A 15,597-nucleotide genomic window follows, 5' to 3' on the forward strand; every position below is an offset into this window, starting at 1 on the left:
CACTCTTCCAAGGGGCATTAAAACCGTCTTGTTAAGCTACTGCGACCTCCACGTCTCTTCCAAGGGGCATTAAAGCCGTCTTGTTAAGCTACTGCGACCTCCACCACTTTTTCAAGGGTCATTGATATTGTCTTTTTATTCCACTGCAACCGCCACCATTCTTCCAAGGGGCATTAAAACCGTCTTGTTAAGCTACTGTGACCTACACCACTTTTCCCAGGGGCATTAAAACCGTCTTGTTAAGCTACTGCGACCTCCACCATTCTTCCAAGGGGCATTAAAACCGTCTTGTTAAGCTACTGCGACCTCCACCACTTTTCCCAGAGGCATTGATATTGTCTTTTTATTCCACTGCGACTTCCACGTCTCTTCCAAGGGGCATTAAAACCGTCTTGTTAAGCTACTGCGACCTCCACCATTCTTCCAAGAGGCATTGCATTTCCTCCTAATTTTAGTCAGCTTTTGCTTTTCAATGCATAGGCGAGCACTAAGGGAGACCCACTCCCCAATAATGGGGGGAAGGTTTTTAGTATGCTGTAATCCACGTCTGTTTCAAGGGGCATTGCAGTTCCTCATAATTTTTGGAAAACCTTCAATTCACTGCTTAGTCCAACAGTGCACAGGAGACCCAGTTGCTATAAATGGAAAAAAAGGTTTAGTTAAGGCCCTCTGACCTCTATGTCACTTCCAAGGGGAATTGGAGTGCCTCGAAATTTTTGGTAGGCATTGAACTCACTGCATGCCCTATAACTGTGTAGCCAAACTGCTCCTTTTGGTACAGAAACATATCCTACAAGACATATGTGGTTGACTGGCCTGATATTGATGTGAATGGTCCCTGTTCCTCCTGCTCTTTTTCCTTTGCCACCATCTCATCCATTATTTATCACCTGAAGCTTTGTTTTAACGGGAGTCATAGAACTGGGATAGTAGCAGGAAAACATCCAGCAATCCTCGGAGGAGGTAGGATATGCGCCAAAACGCTGACCACCTCAGGCCTAGCCGCTACTACATACATGCGCTTGCATTCCAAGAAAACAAAGCAGATGCTAACTTCTATCATCATCATGCTCCTCACCTTGGCACTCAACTCCCCTGATGGAGAAGCCAGAGCCCACCGGAGGAGTCTGGTTCTCTGGTGGGCTCGTTCAATGCTGCCCTAAAGCAGGCTGGGCTAAGATTAGTGTGGGGGGAGCTTTCAAGGAGAAATAGGAGCGGCTGGGGACCGTTTATGGACACCCGGTCGCCCCCAGGTGGCTGGGGACCGTTTATGGACACCCCCGGCCGCCCCCAGGCGGCTGGGGACCGTGTGTGGACAGCCGGCCGCGGGGCGGCTGGGGACCGAGTATGGATACCTCGCTGCCGAAGCAGCCATGAGGTAGTGGCCAGCTTCGGCCTCCTCCAAACTAAAAGGCCCCATTTCAAGTGCAAGCTAGCAGTATGGCATTGCAGCCTGGGGGTGGGTGGGTGGCAGGCTGCACACTTGCGCTTGCATTGCAAGGAATGGGGGAGGTACAATTGAACACTGCCCTGGGACAAGGACTTGCACGGGGATAGTTGCAAGCTTGCTTCTTCTGATGCGGCAAAGATGACTTCTGATGGGCACACTTTTAGGCAGTGACCTGGGTGTCAGAGATGCTTCCAGGGGTCTTCCCCATGCTGTTCCCATGTATTTTCAGCACTGTATGCATGTGTCACACAGCACATGGCCAGATAAGATTGTAAAATGTTAAAATGACATTTCCCAGTGAATGCATTTGTCATGGTTGAAAGCAATACAAAAGTGCAAAAACGCATAAAAAATGCTACTTGTGAACATAGCCCAAGGTATGGAGGAGTATTTTTGTTGTTGTTTATTTATTTTACCTTATACACAAGTCTTTACCCAGGAAAGGAAGTTCCTTAACATATTTCACAGGAAAAAAGTTTCAGTTTCGTTTTTGAACGTTTTATTGTGAGCCCGTAAAAGTGGCTTAATACCTCTGACCACGTTGTTGACAGCAGTGACCTGGTGGTCAGAAATGCTTCCTGGGGCGATCCCCATGCTGTCCCCATGTCATTTGAGCACTGTCACTATCATTTTGGGCACTTTTGAGGCTTTCTACAGACTGCCGGGGGTGCCGCTGCAAAAATGCTCGGGTCTCCCATAGACTAACATTGGGCTCGTTGCTCGGGTCGAGCACCCGAGTATCACGGCGAGCTCGGCCCGAGCTTTGAGCACACGAGCATTTTAGTGCTCGCTCAACACTATTGAGCATGCATGTGTGTGGGGGACGTCAGAGTGACTGTTGGCTAATACCTATGGGAGCCTTAAAGAGGTCGTTCAGCGCTGCTCACTTCTACATTGAGTACATGTGTACGCGCTTTACACATCCCAATGCAAAAGTGAGCAGTGCCAGAAAACTCATTTAATTCCTCCTCCATCTACATCCTAAACTCTCCTCTATCATCTATTAGCCCCCCTTAAGACTTGCTTATTTCTTCTCTGCTTTTTTTTCCCCCAATTTTTTCTTTTCTTGCAGAAAACAATTAAAGGGAGTTTTCTGGGCACAAATCAATCTGGCTGTCCCTGTAATGAGTCCCCAAACATGTTTCTGCCATCCTGACAGTCTTTCTGTTTACATACTTTACTTCCTACTGGCTCTTCCCTCTAGACTACATTTTACTATGCACCCCTCAACTCACCACCTACAAAACACCACCCTGAGACTTCTATATAGTCTCAATACGAATATATTCCTGCACGCTGTGCCTCCTTCCTAAAATTCCTCCCACTTCCCCTAATATGTGCCATACAGATGCTCTCCTGCCATCAATGTTACAGGTGCTGGACGCTGGCCCCCACAGGCTAAGTGTACTGTAGTGGGGCAATAAGGCATGTATTATAAAGTAATCTATAAGGTCCAGCTCCACTAGTTGATAAGCTTACTATTATTCTCTGTGGATTCTGCTCTCCCATGACATCATCATTAAGAGCTCACTGCAGAGCTGCTGACCTCCTGTACTCAGGGTTCTATTGACCACGCCTCCCATGACATCATTCAGAGCTTATTGCAGAGCTGTTGGCCTCCTGTACTCAGGGTTCTATTGACCATGCCTCCCATGACATCATTCAGAGCTCACTGCAGAGCTGCTGGCCTCCTGTACTCAGGGTTCTATTGACCACACCTCCCATGACATCATTCAGAGCTCACTGCAGAGGTGCTGGCCTCCTGTACTCAGGGTTCTATTGACCACACCCCCCATGACATCATTCAGAGCTCACTGCAGACCTCTTGTACTTAGGGTTCTATTGACCACACCTCCCATGACATCATTCAGAGCTTATTGCAGAGCTGCTGACCTCCTGTACTCAGGGTTCTATTGACCACACCTTCCATGACATCATTCAGAGCTCACTCCAGAGCTGCTGGCCTCCTGTACTCGGGGTTCTATTGACCACTCCTCCATGACATCATTCAGAGCACACTGCAGAGCTGCTTGCCTCCTGTACTCAGGGTTCTATTGACCATGCCTCCCATGACATCATTCAGAGCTCACTGCAGAGCTGCTGGCCTCCTGTACTCGGGGTTCTATTGACCACTCCTCCATGACATCATTCAGAGCTCACTGCAGAGCAGCTGGCCTCCTGTACTCAGGGTTCTACTGACCACGCCTCCCATGACATCATGCAGAGCTGCTGGCCTCCTGTACTCAGGGTTCTATTGACCACCCCTCCCATGACATCATTCAGAGCTCACTGCAGAGCTGCTGGCCTCCTGTACTCGGGGTTCTATTGACCACTCCTCCATGACATCATTCAGAGCTCACTGCAGAGCAGCTGGCCTCCTGTACTCAGGGTTCTACTGACCACGCCTCCCATGACATCATGCAGAGCTGCTGGCCTCCTGTACTCAGGGTTCTATTGACCACCCCTCCCATGACATCATTCAGAGCACACTGCAGAGCTGCTGGCCTCCTGTACTCCGGGTTCTATTGACCACACCTCCCATGACATCATTCAGAGCTCACTCCACAGCAGCTTGCCTCCTATATTCAGGGTTCTATTGACCACTCCTCCATGACATCACTCAGAGCTCACTGCAGAGCTGCTGGCCTCCTGTACTCAGGGTTCTATTGACCATGCCTCCCATGACATCATCATTAAGAGCTCACTGCAGACCTCTTGTACTCAGGGTTCTATTGACCACACCTCCCATGACATCATTCAGAGCTTATTGCAGAGGTGCTGGCCTCCTGTATTCAGGGTTCTATTGACCACGCCTCCCATGACATCATCATTAAGAGCTCACTGCAGAGCTGCTGGCCTCCTGTACTCAGGGTTCTATTCACCATGCATCCCATGACATCATGCAGAGCTGCTGACCTCCTGTACTCAGTGTCCTATTGACCACGCCGCCATGACATAATTCAGAGCTCACTGCAGAGCTGCTGGCCTCCTGTACTCAGGGATCTATTGACCACCCCTCCCATGATATAATTCAGAGCTCACTGCAGAGCTGCTGGCCTCCTGTGCTCAGGGTTCTATTGACCACACCCCCCATGACATCATTCAGAGCTCACTGCAGACCTCTTGTACTTAGGGTTCTATTGACCACCCCTTCCATGACATCATTCAGAGCTCACTGCAGAGCTGCGGGCCTCCTGTACTCAGGGTTCTATTGACCACACCCCCCATGACATCATTCAGAGCTCACTGCAGAGCTGCGGGCCTCCTGTACTCAGGGTTCTATTGACCACACCCCCCATGACATCATTCAGAGCTCACTGCAGAGCTGCGGGCCTCCTGTACTCAGGGTTCTATTGACCACACCCCCCATGACATCATTCAGAGCTCACTGCAGAGCTGCTGACCTCCTGTACTCAGGGTTCTATTGACCACCCCTTCCATGACATCATTCAGAGCTCACTGCAGAGCTGCGGGCCTCCTGTACTCAGGGTTCTATTGACCACACCCCCCATGACATCATTCAGAGCTCACTGCAGAGCTGCTGACCTCCTGTACTCAGGGTTCTATTGACCACACCTCCCATGACATCATTCAGAGCTCACTGCAGAGCTGCTGGCCTCCTGTACTCAGGGTTCTATTGACCACACCTTCCATGACATCATTCAGAGCTCACTGCAGAGCTGCTGGCCTCCTGTACTCAGGGTTCTATTGACCACACCTCCCATGACATCATTCAGAGCTCACTCCAGAGCTGCGGGCCTCCTGTACTCAGGGTTCTATTGATCACCCCTTCCATGACATCATTCAGAGCTCACTGCAGAGCTGCTGACCTCCTGTACTCAGGGATCTATTGACCACACCCCCCATGACATCATTCAGAGCTCACTGCAGAGCTGCTGGCCTCCTGTACTCAGGGATCTATTGACCACACCCCCCATGACATCATTCAGAGCTCACTGCAGAGCTGCTGACCTCCTGTACTCAGGGTTCTATTGACCACACCCCCATGACATCATTCAGAGCTCACTGCAGAGCTGCTGACCTCCTGTACTCAGGGTTCTATTGACCACACCCCCATGACATCATTCAGAGCTCACTGCAGAGCTGCTGGCCTCCTGTACTCAGGGTTCTATTGACCACACCCCCATGACATCATTCAGAGCTCACTGCAGAGCTGCTGGCCTCCTGTACTCAGGGATCTATTGACCACACCCCCCATGACATCATTCAGAGCTCACTGCAGAGCTGCTGGCCTCCTGTACTCAGGGTTCTATTGACCACACCCCCCATGACATCATTCAGAGCTCACTGCAGAGCTGCTGACCTCCTGTACTCAGGGTTCTATTGACCACACCTTCCATGACATCATTCAGAGCTCACTGCAGAGCTGCTGACCTCCTGTACTCAGGGATCCATTGACCACGCCTCCCATGACATCATCATTCCGCTGTCCTCGACTGATACATTCCAATTAAAAGCACAGACAGGAAATTCCCTCTCCTCTGAATGGATTGCAGCAGGAAGTCAGGAGCCGGAGATCACATAGGTGTTACAATGTCTTACTAATATGTGTGCCTGGAAAACCCCTTTAAGCAGAGGCCAGCAATGAATTCAGTATATCTGTCAGGGTCTATTGGCTTTTGCAATGTATGTTTGGCATATACTGGAGGAAAAGGGCGAGTCAGATGCCTATAAGTCACATTGGGCGCTTCCATGATAATCAAGCTACATCCTATGACATGTTACAGGCAATATCAATGAGGTTTATTCCGATCAGAGACGTACAGCTCGCCCAGTTTTATTTACATGACTTATGTTCTGATTGCAAAAAGTGAAGAATACAAAATGTAGATCCGCCGCCCTCCAATCCCCTCCTAAGTGCTCGCTGCTTTCCACCATCATCAATCTCTCACTTCAAGGTCGTTTTAGAAAACCAAGTTAAAAAAAAATGTCATCTCAAGTGTTAGTTAAAACCTAATCTTTCTATTTTGGCTTGTAAAGATTTGAAGTTTCCGACGGCCGCCTGCACGGCCAGCGTGGGTTCCATCGAATGGAGCTCGACTAGATAGTGTGAGATGGCGTCCAGACACGTGACGTTAAACAGCCGCCTGCGGAGAAGAAAGGTGGGGTTTAGAGGGGTCATCTGGGGAGAAAAAGCTCATCAATAGCTGATCAGTGGGGGTCCGACACTTGGCACCCTCAATCGGGTGTTTGCATATCCTCCGGCTCCGTGTAGTGGCCGTTCCTGGGTACTGCAGCTCGGCTCCTTTTCACTTCAATGGGAGCTCAGCTGCAGAACCTGAGAGCGGTAGAGAGCCCTAAAAATGCATGAAAACCTTTACCATTAAAGTCCCGCCGGCTCATGCAATGCACAGTCTTGTAGAAATCCAGCTATTTCCCCACTTAGTAAATGGTACCCCCTTACCTTTCATGTCTTAGGACTCTGTTGGGGTCCTGCGCATATCCAGACAGCAGCACGTGTATACAGTCCAGCAGATGTAAGGGTTTCTTTACTCTGGTCCAAAATGGATCCTGCAAAATCGAGTCCAATGGTTACAGACACACGAGGAGCTCGCTTACTGCCATTATGCAGAAATATTTAGGCGTTCATACCGACATCTTACCCTTTCTTTAAACAGGTGATTGTAGACTTCCAGCAACTTGTGAACGGACACGTCGATCTCTAGCATGGTCTGGGATACAAAGCCCACGTCCCAGTTCAGGGTGCAGACTTGTTTTTCCAGATGTTTCACTAAATACTCTAGAAGCAAAAAAGGAGATTAATATAATGCAAATTCATAAATTCCCATAAACCTACAGCAATCTGCAGCCATGGAGGGATATAGTCCGTGCCATGATGGCGCAGCATGTCCTTGTGTGCACGGATGAGGGGCTGCAACAGCAAAGCAGCGACCGACTATTGTAGAATCACACCCGATGTGTAGAGTCTGGTCGAGGTTTTATCTTCTTGAGCTTTTCCATCTACTAATAAGCAATTCCCAATAATTGAGCTCCCAGTAGGGGGACATATGTATTGTGCCACCTTCTGCAAACCTCTCTGTCCACAGAAAGACCACCATAGACCGGACAGACTCACTTTGCCTTTGGCAGACCTGTTGGACTTTTTTGTGCACCAGATAAAATCCCTTGATTGAGTTATGGGGAGCAGGTGGTCACAAAGTATACACTGTGTGCAGAATTATTAGGCAAGTTGTATTTTAGAGGATTATTTTTATTATTGATCAACAACTATGTTCTCAATCAACCCAAAAGACTCATAAATATCCAAGCTTAATATTTTTGGAAGTTGGAGTGGTTTTTTTTTTTAGATTTGGCTATCTTAGGAGGATATCTGTTTGTGCAGGTAACTATTACTGTGCAGAATTATTAGGCAACTTAATAAAAAACAAATATAATCCCATCTCACGTGTTTATTTTCACCAGGTAAACCAATATCAGTGCACAAAATTTAGAAATAAACATTTCTGACATGCAAAAACAAAAAAAATAGTGATGAATATAGCCACCTTTCTTTATGATGACACTCAGCAGCCTCCATCCATAGATTCTGTCAGTTGCTTGATCTGTTTTCCATCAACATTGCGTGCAGCAGCCACCACAGCCTCCCAGACACCGTTCCGAGAGGTGTACTGTTTTCCCTCCCTGTAGATCTCACATTTTATGATGGACCACAGGTTCTCTATGGGGCTCAGATCAGGTGAACAAGGGGGCCATGTCATTATTTTTTCTTCTTTTAGACCTTTACTGGCCAGCCACGCTGTGGAGTAGTTGGATGCATGTGATGGAGCATTGTCCTGCATGAAAATCATGTTTTTCTTGAACGATACCGACTTCTTCCTGTACCACTGCTTGAAGAAGTTGTCTTCCAGAAACTGGCAGTAGGTCTGGGAGTTGAGCTTCACTCCATCCTCAACCCGAAAAGGTCCCACAAGTTCATCTTTGATGATACCAGCCCATACAGTACCCCACCTCCACCTTGCTGGCATCTGAGTCGGAGTGGAGCTCTCTGCCCTTTACTGATCCAGCCTCTGGCCCATCCATCTGGCCCATCAAGAGTCACTGTGATATTTCAAAGGTTTTATGGACTGATGAAATGAGTCTTAAGACATTTCTTGGCCCATTCTTGACGTTTTATCTTATGTTTCTTGTTCAAAGGTGGTGGTTTTTCAGCCTTCCTTACCTTGGCCATGTGCCTGAGTATCGCACACCTTGTGCTTTTTGATACTCCAGTAACGTTGCAGCTCTGAAATATGGCAAAACTGGTGGCGAATGGCATCTTGGCAGCTTCACGCTTGATTTTCCTCAATTCATGGGCAGTTATTTTGCGCCTTTTTTGGCCAACACGCTTCTTGCGACCCTGTTGGCTATTTGCCATGAAACGCTTGATTGTTCGGTGATCACGCTTCAAAAGTTTGGAAATTTCAAGATTGCTGCATCCTTCTGCAAGACATCTCAGAATTTTGGACTTTTCAGAGCCCGTCAAATCTCTCTTCTGACCCATTTTGCCAAAGGAAAAGAAGTTGCCTAATAATTAAGCACACCTTATATAGGGAGTTGATGTCATTAGTCACCACCCCTCATTACAGAGATGCACATCACCAGATTTACTTAATTGGTAGTTGGCTCTCAAGACTATGCAGCTTGGAGTAGGACAATATGTATAAAAAGTATCATGTGAGCAAAATACGCATTTGCCTAATAATTCTGCACGCGGTGTAGTTGGATCGGAGTGTGTCCCACCTATCGCCAGATTCTGCAGCCTGGAGGAACTGAGTGGAGGACTAGTCGCACGCAGGACCAGTTGCTCCCGAGAGCTCCTCCGGGAAGTCATCTTGCAGTCAGGGTTGAGCAAATCGAGGGAAAAACTGTTGTCCTGGTGATTGAAAGGGGGGTTCCAGAAATAAGACTTTCCATGACATGTCAGCCACTATGTGGCATACGGCCGACCACGTAATAAATGTTCTCTTACCGAGGGGAAAGTAGCGCGGTGTGCTGACGTAGATCCTTCCCAGCGAGGTCAGCTTCAGATTTAACACCTGCATCCGCTCCGCCGCGTTCATTCCTAAGCTGTCGTTTAATTCTGATGAAACAATGCACAGAATTATTTCAGAAACGTATAACGGGACCAATACTCATGAATGTAAATGCAGCTCCTTAAGCATCATGGCTCGTGCATATGTCCCTGCAAATTGGTCCAATCTTGGACCACAATGTATGGACTGGCCGTGGCTCTCCAGACACAAGCGGTGAGCTTGTTAGTCCATCCGTGGTCAGTCCGTGCATTAACGGTCTGAGCTCGAATTGATTTGCAGTCTTACAGAGCTGAGCAAAAATGTCTGTTGCTGCTAGACCAGAACCCACAAACCTCCTCCTACCTGCCGACATCATAGGTCTGGAAAAAACGTCACGGGTGTGTTGTGCAGGTCCTACTAATCAGAAGAGGTAGTCGGGGATGCTGGCAGGCAGAAGGTTCATAGGGCTTTGATCCGGTGGCTAAGGACTACAGACATGGCCGCTGGACCAGAGCTCAATTCTACAGTCTTATGATCTTTTTCAGGTGTCAAATACTTAATTATAGACAATTCCTTCAAAAACGTGGCTGCAGGCGCGATCAGCTTAACGTCCTGGTGTCACAATCTGGGACCAGCCAGGTAATTTCCCTGCAGTACTACATGGTGGTCATTCAGACAAACGGCCGACCATGTAATACAACGTCTTGAGCTTTACAGAAAGGAGCGGCTATCCATTCTGGCTGAGAGGGTGGTGCCAAGCGGGAGACCCACATCCTTGATGGCCCTAAAGACCATAAGGACAGCGTTGTCTTCACAAGACACATAATATATAAACATAATAATAAAAGAAAAGATACCTCTTTCTATAATGTCTTCCCACAGCCTCTGCACCAAGATGGGGTCAGAATGGCCGGCACAGTGAATGATTGCCAGCTTGCACTCCGAAAGCTTGAACGGGTCTGCGAACTCTCCATATAACTGGAAATAAGGAAGGTTACATGGTTTATATCCAAGGAGTAAATACTAAAAAGAAGTTCTCGTGATCTGTATTAAAGGAACGCTCCACACCGCTCTGCTTCCGCGGTTCCAGCTCGCCGACAGGCGGTGTGTTCCCAATTCGTTGACAGCTCGGATCAGCGGCATCGTTGGGCCGCCGGTCCGAACTGTGCAATGTCTGACGCTGCAAGTAATGGCAGCTGTGTCTCTGCAGCATCGGAGGAGCACGGGGAGGAACTAACCCGGCCAGCTGCAGAGCAGCGCTCTATAGCAAAGAGCTTGTAAGAGCTGCGCTTCTTACCTAAGAGACTGCAGTGGTGGCCGGTAACCTCAGCAACAAGCAGGAAACTATAAAATCTCAAGTCTTAAGAAAAAGGAAATTGCGTAGTTACTTGTCTTTTACAAGCACTATGCTGTTTTAACCATTAACCTCTTCATAACCTTGCAATTTTCCATTTTTCTCTCCACGTCTTCCCAGAGTTAGGACTTTTTTTTTATTTTTTCCATCCCCATAGCCGTATGAGGGCTGGTTTATAGCGGGATGAGTTGTACTTTTGAATGACACCATTTATTCTACCATATAATGTATTGGAAAACAGGAAAAAAATTCCAAGTGCGGTGAAAATTGCAAAACAAGTGCAATTCCACAATTATTTTTTTTTGTGCTTTCTATCTACAATGTTCGCTATATGGTAGAACGGACCTAGTAATAGGATTCCCCAGGTCAGTACAAGTAAACAGCTACCAAACATAGATAAAAAAAAAGAAGAAGAAACTATAGAAGCGGTAAAAAAAAAAAAATCCTGAAATTTGGAAGAAATTTTTTTTGCTTATATCACCAATTTCCAAGACCCGTAACTTCATTTTTTTGGGATCTGTTTGAGGGCTTATTTTTTTGTGCCCCGAGATGAGTTTTTGCTATTTATACCATTTTGGGGTAGATACGATTTAATGATCGCCTCTTATTACATTTTATTCCAATATTGTGGCGGTCAAAAAAAATGTAATTCTGGGGTTTCGATTTTTTTTTTCTCGTTATGTTTACCGATCAGATTCATTTATTTTATCTTATAATAGATCAGATGTTTCTCAACGAAGTGATACCAAATATGTGTATTTTTGGTTTTATTTTCAAATGGTGCAACAAGGGGGGTGATTAGAACTTGTGTTTTTGTTTTTTTCATATTTTTAAAAAAAACTTTTATTTTTTTTTACTATCTTCAATAGTCCCCTTAGGGGACTTGAAGCTGCGATTGTCCGATTAGCCATCAAGTGTGGGGAAAGATTCGGGCTCAGCGTTGGAACTCGCATCAAAGTCAGGGACGCGACCTTTGACATAAATATACGTCAAAGGTTGTGAAGGGGTTGACGAACTGTAGAATAACTTTTCAGCAGATTTCCTACATATTGAAATTGAGCATTTATTTGCTGTGTTATGTCGCTAAGTACAAAAATATCTGTAAAAACAAAAACAAAACTACAATGTTGGTCATGCAAAGCAGCCATAAAGCGGGAACGTACCCTTGTGGCATCCATTAATTGTGAATCCAGCAGGGCCACGGCGTTCTGCGTTGCCGGTTGGTTGGCGTACCTTCTGATTAGCGTTCCCTGGATTTGTAGCTGTATTCTAGCCACCTATTGGGGAAATAAATGAGGCGTTAAAATAAAATAGCAAATAATGGGGGGGAATAATAAATAATAATAATAACCTGTACTAAAATAAAAAAAAAACGTTGCGCAGTTTGATCCAGATTTGCAACAAATTTTTCAATGCATTAAAAATAAATAAATAAAAAATTAAAATCTAGTACAGACGTCCTACCGGTCTATAAGGTAAAATTTATTTCTAATCTTCCCCCTTCTACATATGATTATCGAATACGCAGGAATTTACCTCCATTTTCTCTTCGAGTTCATGTAGGAATTCTCCGTCGGAGTGTGTGGAGAGGCCGGTGGAACTTTTTGCGCTTAGGATGGCTATGGACAAATACTCGATCCTCTGTTTAAGGGATATCTCGGTGCTGGAAGGAGAAGTGAAAAGAAAGAAAAGTTTTTTTTTTTTTTTTTTTACTGTACATCATTACACACTGTCCGGCAAGGAAAAAACATTCCCAAAGTCCAGTTAATTGAGCTTTCTACTACATATCACCAGAATCACTTACTTTATAAATAGCAGTAATTTGGAAAGTCGCAGGGAAGTGAAGGGGGAAATTTGCTGCCATGTATTCTGCGCCTGCCTATATAAGCAGCAATTATACCAAGTCCCATATTGGGTAAATCGCTGGTACGGCACTTTCCAGATTTACTTTTAATCATAAAAGAAAATGATTATGGCAGAAGGAAGATGCAAACTATTTGTTTTGCATTGCATTTCAACACAGACCGGCTGAATATATCTATGCACTTGCAAACACAGCGTCTTGCTCTGTCTCCCAGGCTCCTGTATACAGTCTCAAAGTCAGTGCTGCAGAATGCAAGGCGATTATACAACACTGACTCTCTTACTGAATACAGCAGGATAGTGTCTCCTAGTGCATTAATATGCACTACCCAGACAGAATCTGCAATGTATTTATACAGCACTGACTCTCTTACTGAATACAGCAGGATAGTGTCTCCTAGTGCATTAATATGCACTACCCAGACAGAATCTGCAATGTATTTATACAGCACTGGCTCTCTTACTGGATACGGCAGGATAGTGTCTCCTAGTGCATTACTATGCACTACCCAGACAGAATCTGCAATGTATTTATACAGCACTGGCTCTTACTGGATACGGCAGGAAAGTGTCTCCCCTAGTACATAAATATGCACTACCCAGACAGAATCTGCAGCGCAATGTATTTATACAGCAATAGATCTCTTACTGAATAAGAAAGGCTAGTGTCTCCTAGTGCATAAATATGCATTTCCCAGAAAGGATCTGCAGTGCAATGTATTTAGAGACATTATTACTGTGCACGCTCCCATCTAATTTCAAGGATACTATAAAATGACTACAAGGTTGAGCTTTATCCGAAATTTGATCAGCCCCTCACCTGTCCATATTCGCCAGTTCAGCCACCACTTTAGCAGCGCTACTGAAATTCCTGCTCTTCTCGTAGTATCTCCAGAGTAGATCCATGCTCCGCACTTTGTTCTGATCGATCTTAGACATCCGCACAAGATGAGGCTCCAGATAGGGAGAGTTCAGCTAAGGGGAGGGGAGGGAAAGAGACAGCAGATTCCGGTTATGCGTTGGTAAACAGTAAGCGGTATTTCTACGGTTCGTCTAGTCCTGCACCCCCTCACCTCTAGCAGCTTGTCTGCGAGATCAGCTTGTATGAGCCAGTTGAACAACGCTATATTGAAGAGTTCGTCAGAAGATCGCTGAGCCAGCTTCAGCATCTGCTCAAACTGGAAAAGAAAATTTGCTGTCAATGAGACATTGCAATTAGCAAGGGGGGAGATTGCAGATCTGACTTCATTACTACCTGTGCATGCCCTGGTTAGTGAAATATATAGAATTCAATGATACAATGTGGCCACTAGAGGGAGCAAACTGCAGGAGGTAAATGGTGCAGGGTGCACGCACCTCCATGACTACTAAAAACACTGGCTGGTGACCGAAGAAGCATTGCAAGTGTGCCACCATATCCGCCAATGTGCATGCCAGTGGCAAAATATGGTGGGAACAATGTCAGGAGCGCTGGTGTCTAAAAAAAATAAATAAATATCACATACATGAAGTCCAGCCTCTTCATTACTGAGCATATTGGGGTCTGAAGACAGCACTGGAGGGCCTGGCTTTTTGGGCACGCTCGGAGACTGAGGAGCTGCTTTGCTTTGGTTGACCAGCTCTTGCAGAGTGTCCGTAATGCATTTGTAGCAGTTTAACCTGTCAGAAAAAAAATAAAATAAATAAAAAAAATAAAATAAAAAAGGCAGCCCGTCACAGCCGGAGAGACGGGACCGCCATTTTTAAATGCCTTTATTACACACCTCTCCTGAAAAGCTTGTAAGCCCGCAACGTCCTCCTCTGGCTCCCCATTCTTGTGGAAGTGCAGCCCCAGACCTTTAGGATCCTTCTTCTCGGCTGCAGTTAGGCAGAGCTCAACGACACCCTCGTAAAATCGTACTGAAGAAAAAATAAATAATTGAAAAATTATATATCATAAAAAAATATATATTGTATAAAATAAAAAATATATCAAAACATTTTACATGCACACATCATTTTTCTCTACACTTTTTCAAAGTTGGGTGAATAGTATGAAAAAATAAAAATATGCAATCTGCCAATATAATTGTACCAATAACTAGGATTACGGCAATAGCAAAAACGTATTTATTTTTTTAAAGTGGTTAAAATAATTCTTAACTTTCTAAATAAAAAAAATAAATAAATAAATCAATAAATAAAAGAAGAAAAAAAAAGAAAAAGATTTTTTTGATATTCATTTTCCAAGATGCGGAAGGTTTTTATTTTTTCCATAAGTGTAGCGGTGTGAGGGCTTGCTTTTTTTCCCTTAAGAGCTGTTATTATTGGTACTATAATGGAGAACATGGTGTTTTGATTGAATCCTGAAAAAAGTTTAAGAAAAAAAAAAAAAAAAGCAAACGAGAAATGGAAAAAACAAACAAAAAAAAAAAACGTGCAGAAGACCTGATACAGGTCATGTCTGCCTCCTACGGACACTATGCTAAAAAGAGGATTTTGGGTACACACCATAAAATCCCTCTCTCGGAGACTTCATTGGGGGACATTGGTAACCATGGAACATCCCAAAGCGGTCCCAAGGGTGGGAAACAAAAGGAGACATGCCCAGATCAGGTTTAATGGCGGACAACTGCCGTCTGTAGGACTTTCCTGCCCAGGCTCACATCAGCCAAGACATAGGTATGCACCCTGTAGAATTTGGAAAAGGTATGGATGGAAGACCAGGTAGCGGCCCTGCACAGCTGTGTCCTGCAGGCCCCCACAGCTTAGGTTGAGTGGGCATTCACTCCCGGCAGAGGCGGTCTATCCTTGACTCGATACACCTCCAGTATGGCAGAGAAAATCCAACAAGCGATAGTGACCGTGGAGGTGGGGATTACCATCAGGGATCACGAACAAAGTCAGTGTCTGAAGGA

At 45.6% G+C, this 15,597-nt stretch overlaps 1 protein-coding gene across 2 annotated transcripts in view; it reads right to left on the minus strand.

Moving 5' to 3' along the window:
• Positions 1 to 2,771: 2,771 nt before the first annotated feature.
• NUP155 (nucleoporin 155) overlaps positions 2,772 to 15,597 on the minus strand; it is a 39,447-nt gene continuing 26,621 nt past the window's right edge. For both annotated transcript variants that reach the window (XM_073681789.1, XM_073681780.1), the window contains exons 25-35: positions 14,464 to 14,599; positions 14,206 to 14,359; positions 13,774 to 13,878; positions 13,521 to 13,675; positions 12,374 to 12,500; positions 12,001 to 12,114; positions 10,341 to 10,461; positions 9,441 to 9,551; positions 7,075 to 7,211; positions 6,876 to 6,982; positions 2,772 to 6,558 (exon numbers count right to left, since the gene is read on the minus strand). In XM_073681789.1, the coding sequence (XP_073537890.1) occupies positions 6,414 to 6,558; positions 6,876 to 6,982; positions 7,075 to 7,211; positions 9,441 to 9,551; positions 10,341 to 10,461; positions 12,001 to 12,114; positions 12,374 to 12,500; positions 13,521 to 13,675; positions 13,774 to 13,878; positions 14,206 to 14,359; positions 14,464 to 14,599 (1,412 nt within the window). In that variant the 3' untranslated portion in view covers positions 2,772 to 6,413. The remainder of the gene's footprint in view (positions 6,559 to 6,875; positions 6,983 to 7,074; positions 7,212 to 9,440; positions 9,552 to 10,340; positions 10,462 to 12,000; positions 12,115 to 12,373; positions 12,501 to 13,520; positions 13,676 to 13,773; positions 13,879 to 14,205; positions 14,360 to 14,463; positions 14,600 to 15,597) is intronic.

Source organism: Phyllobates terribilis, unplaced genomic scaffold (assembly GCF_046119375.1).
Source record: "Phyllobates terribilis strain yellow unplaced genomic scaffold, ASM4611937v1 Scaffold_1__5_contigs__length_1240528914, whole genome shotgun sequence".
Lineage (NCBI taxonomy): Eukaryota > Metazoa > Chordata > Amphibia > Anura > Dendrobatidae > Phyllobates > Phyllobates terribilis.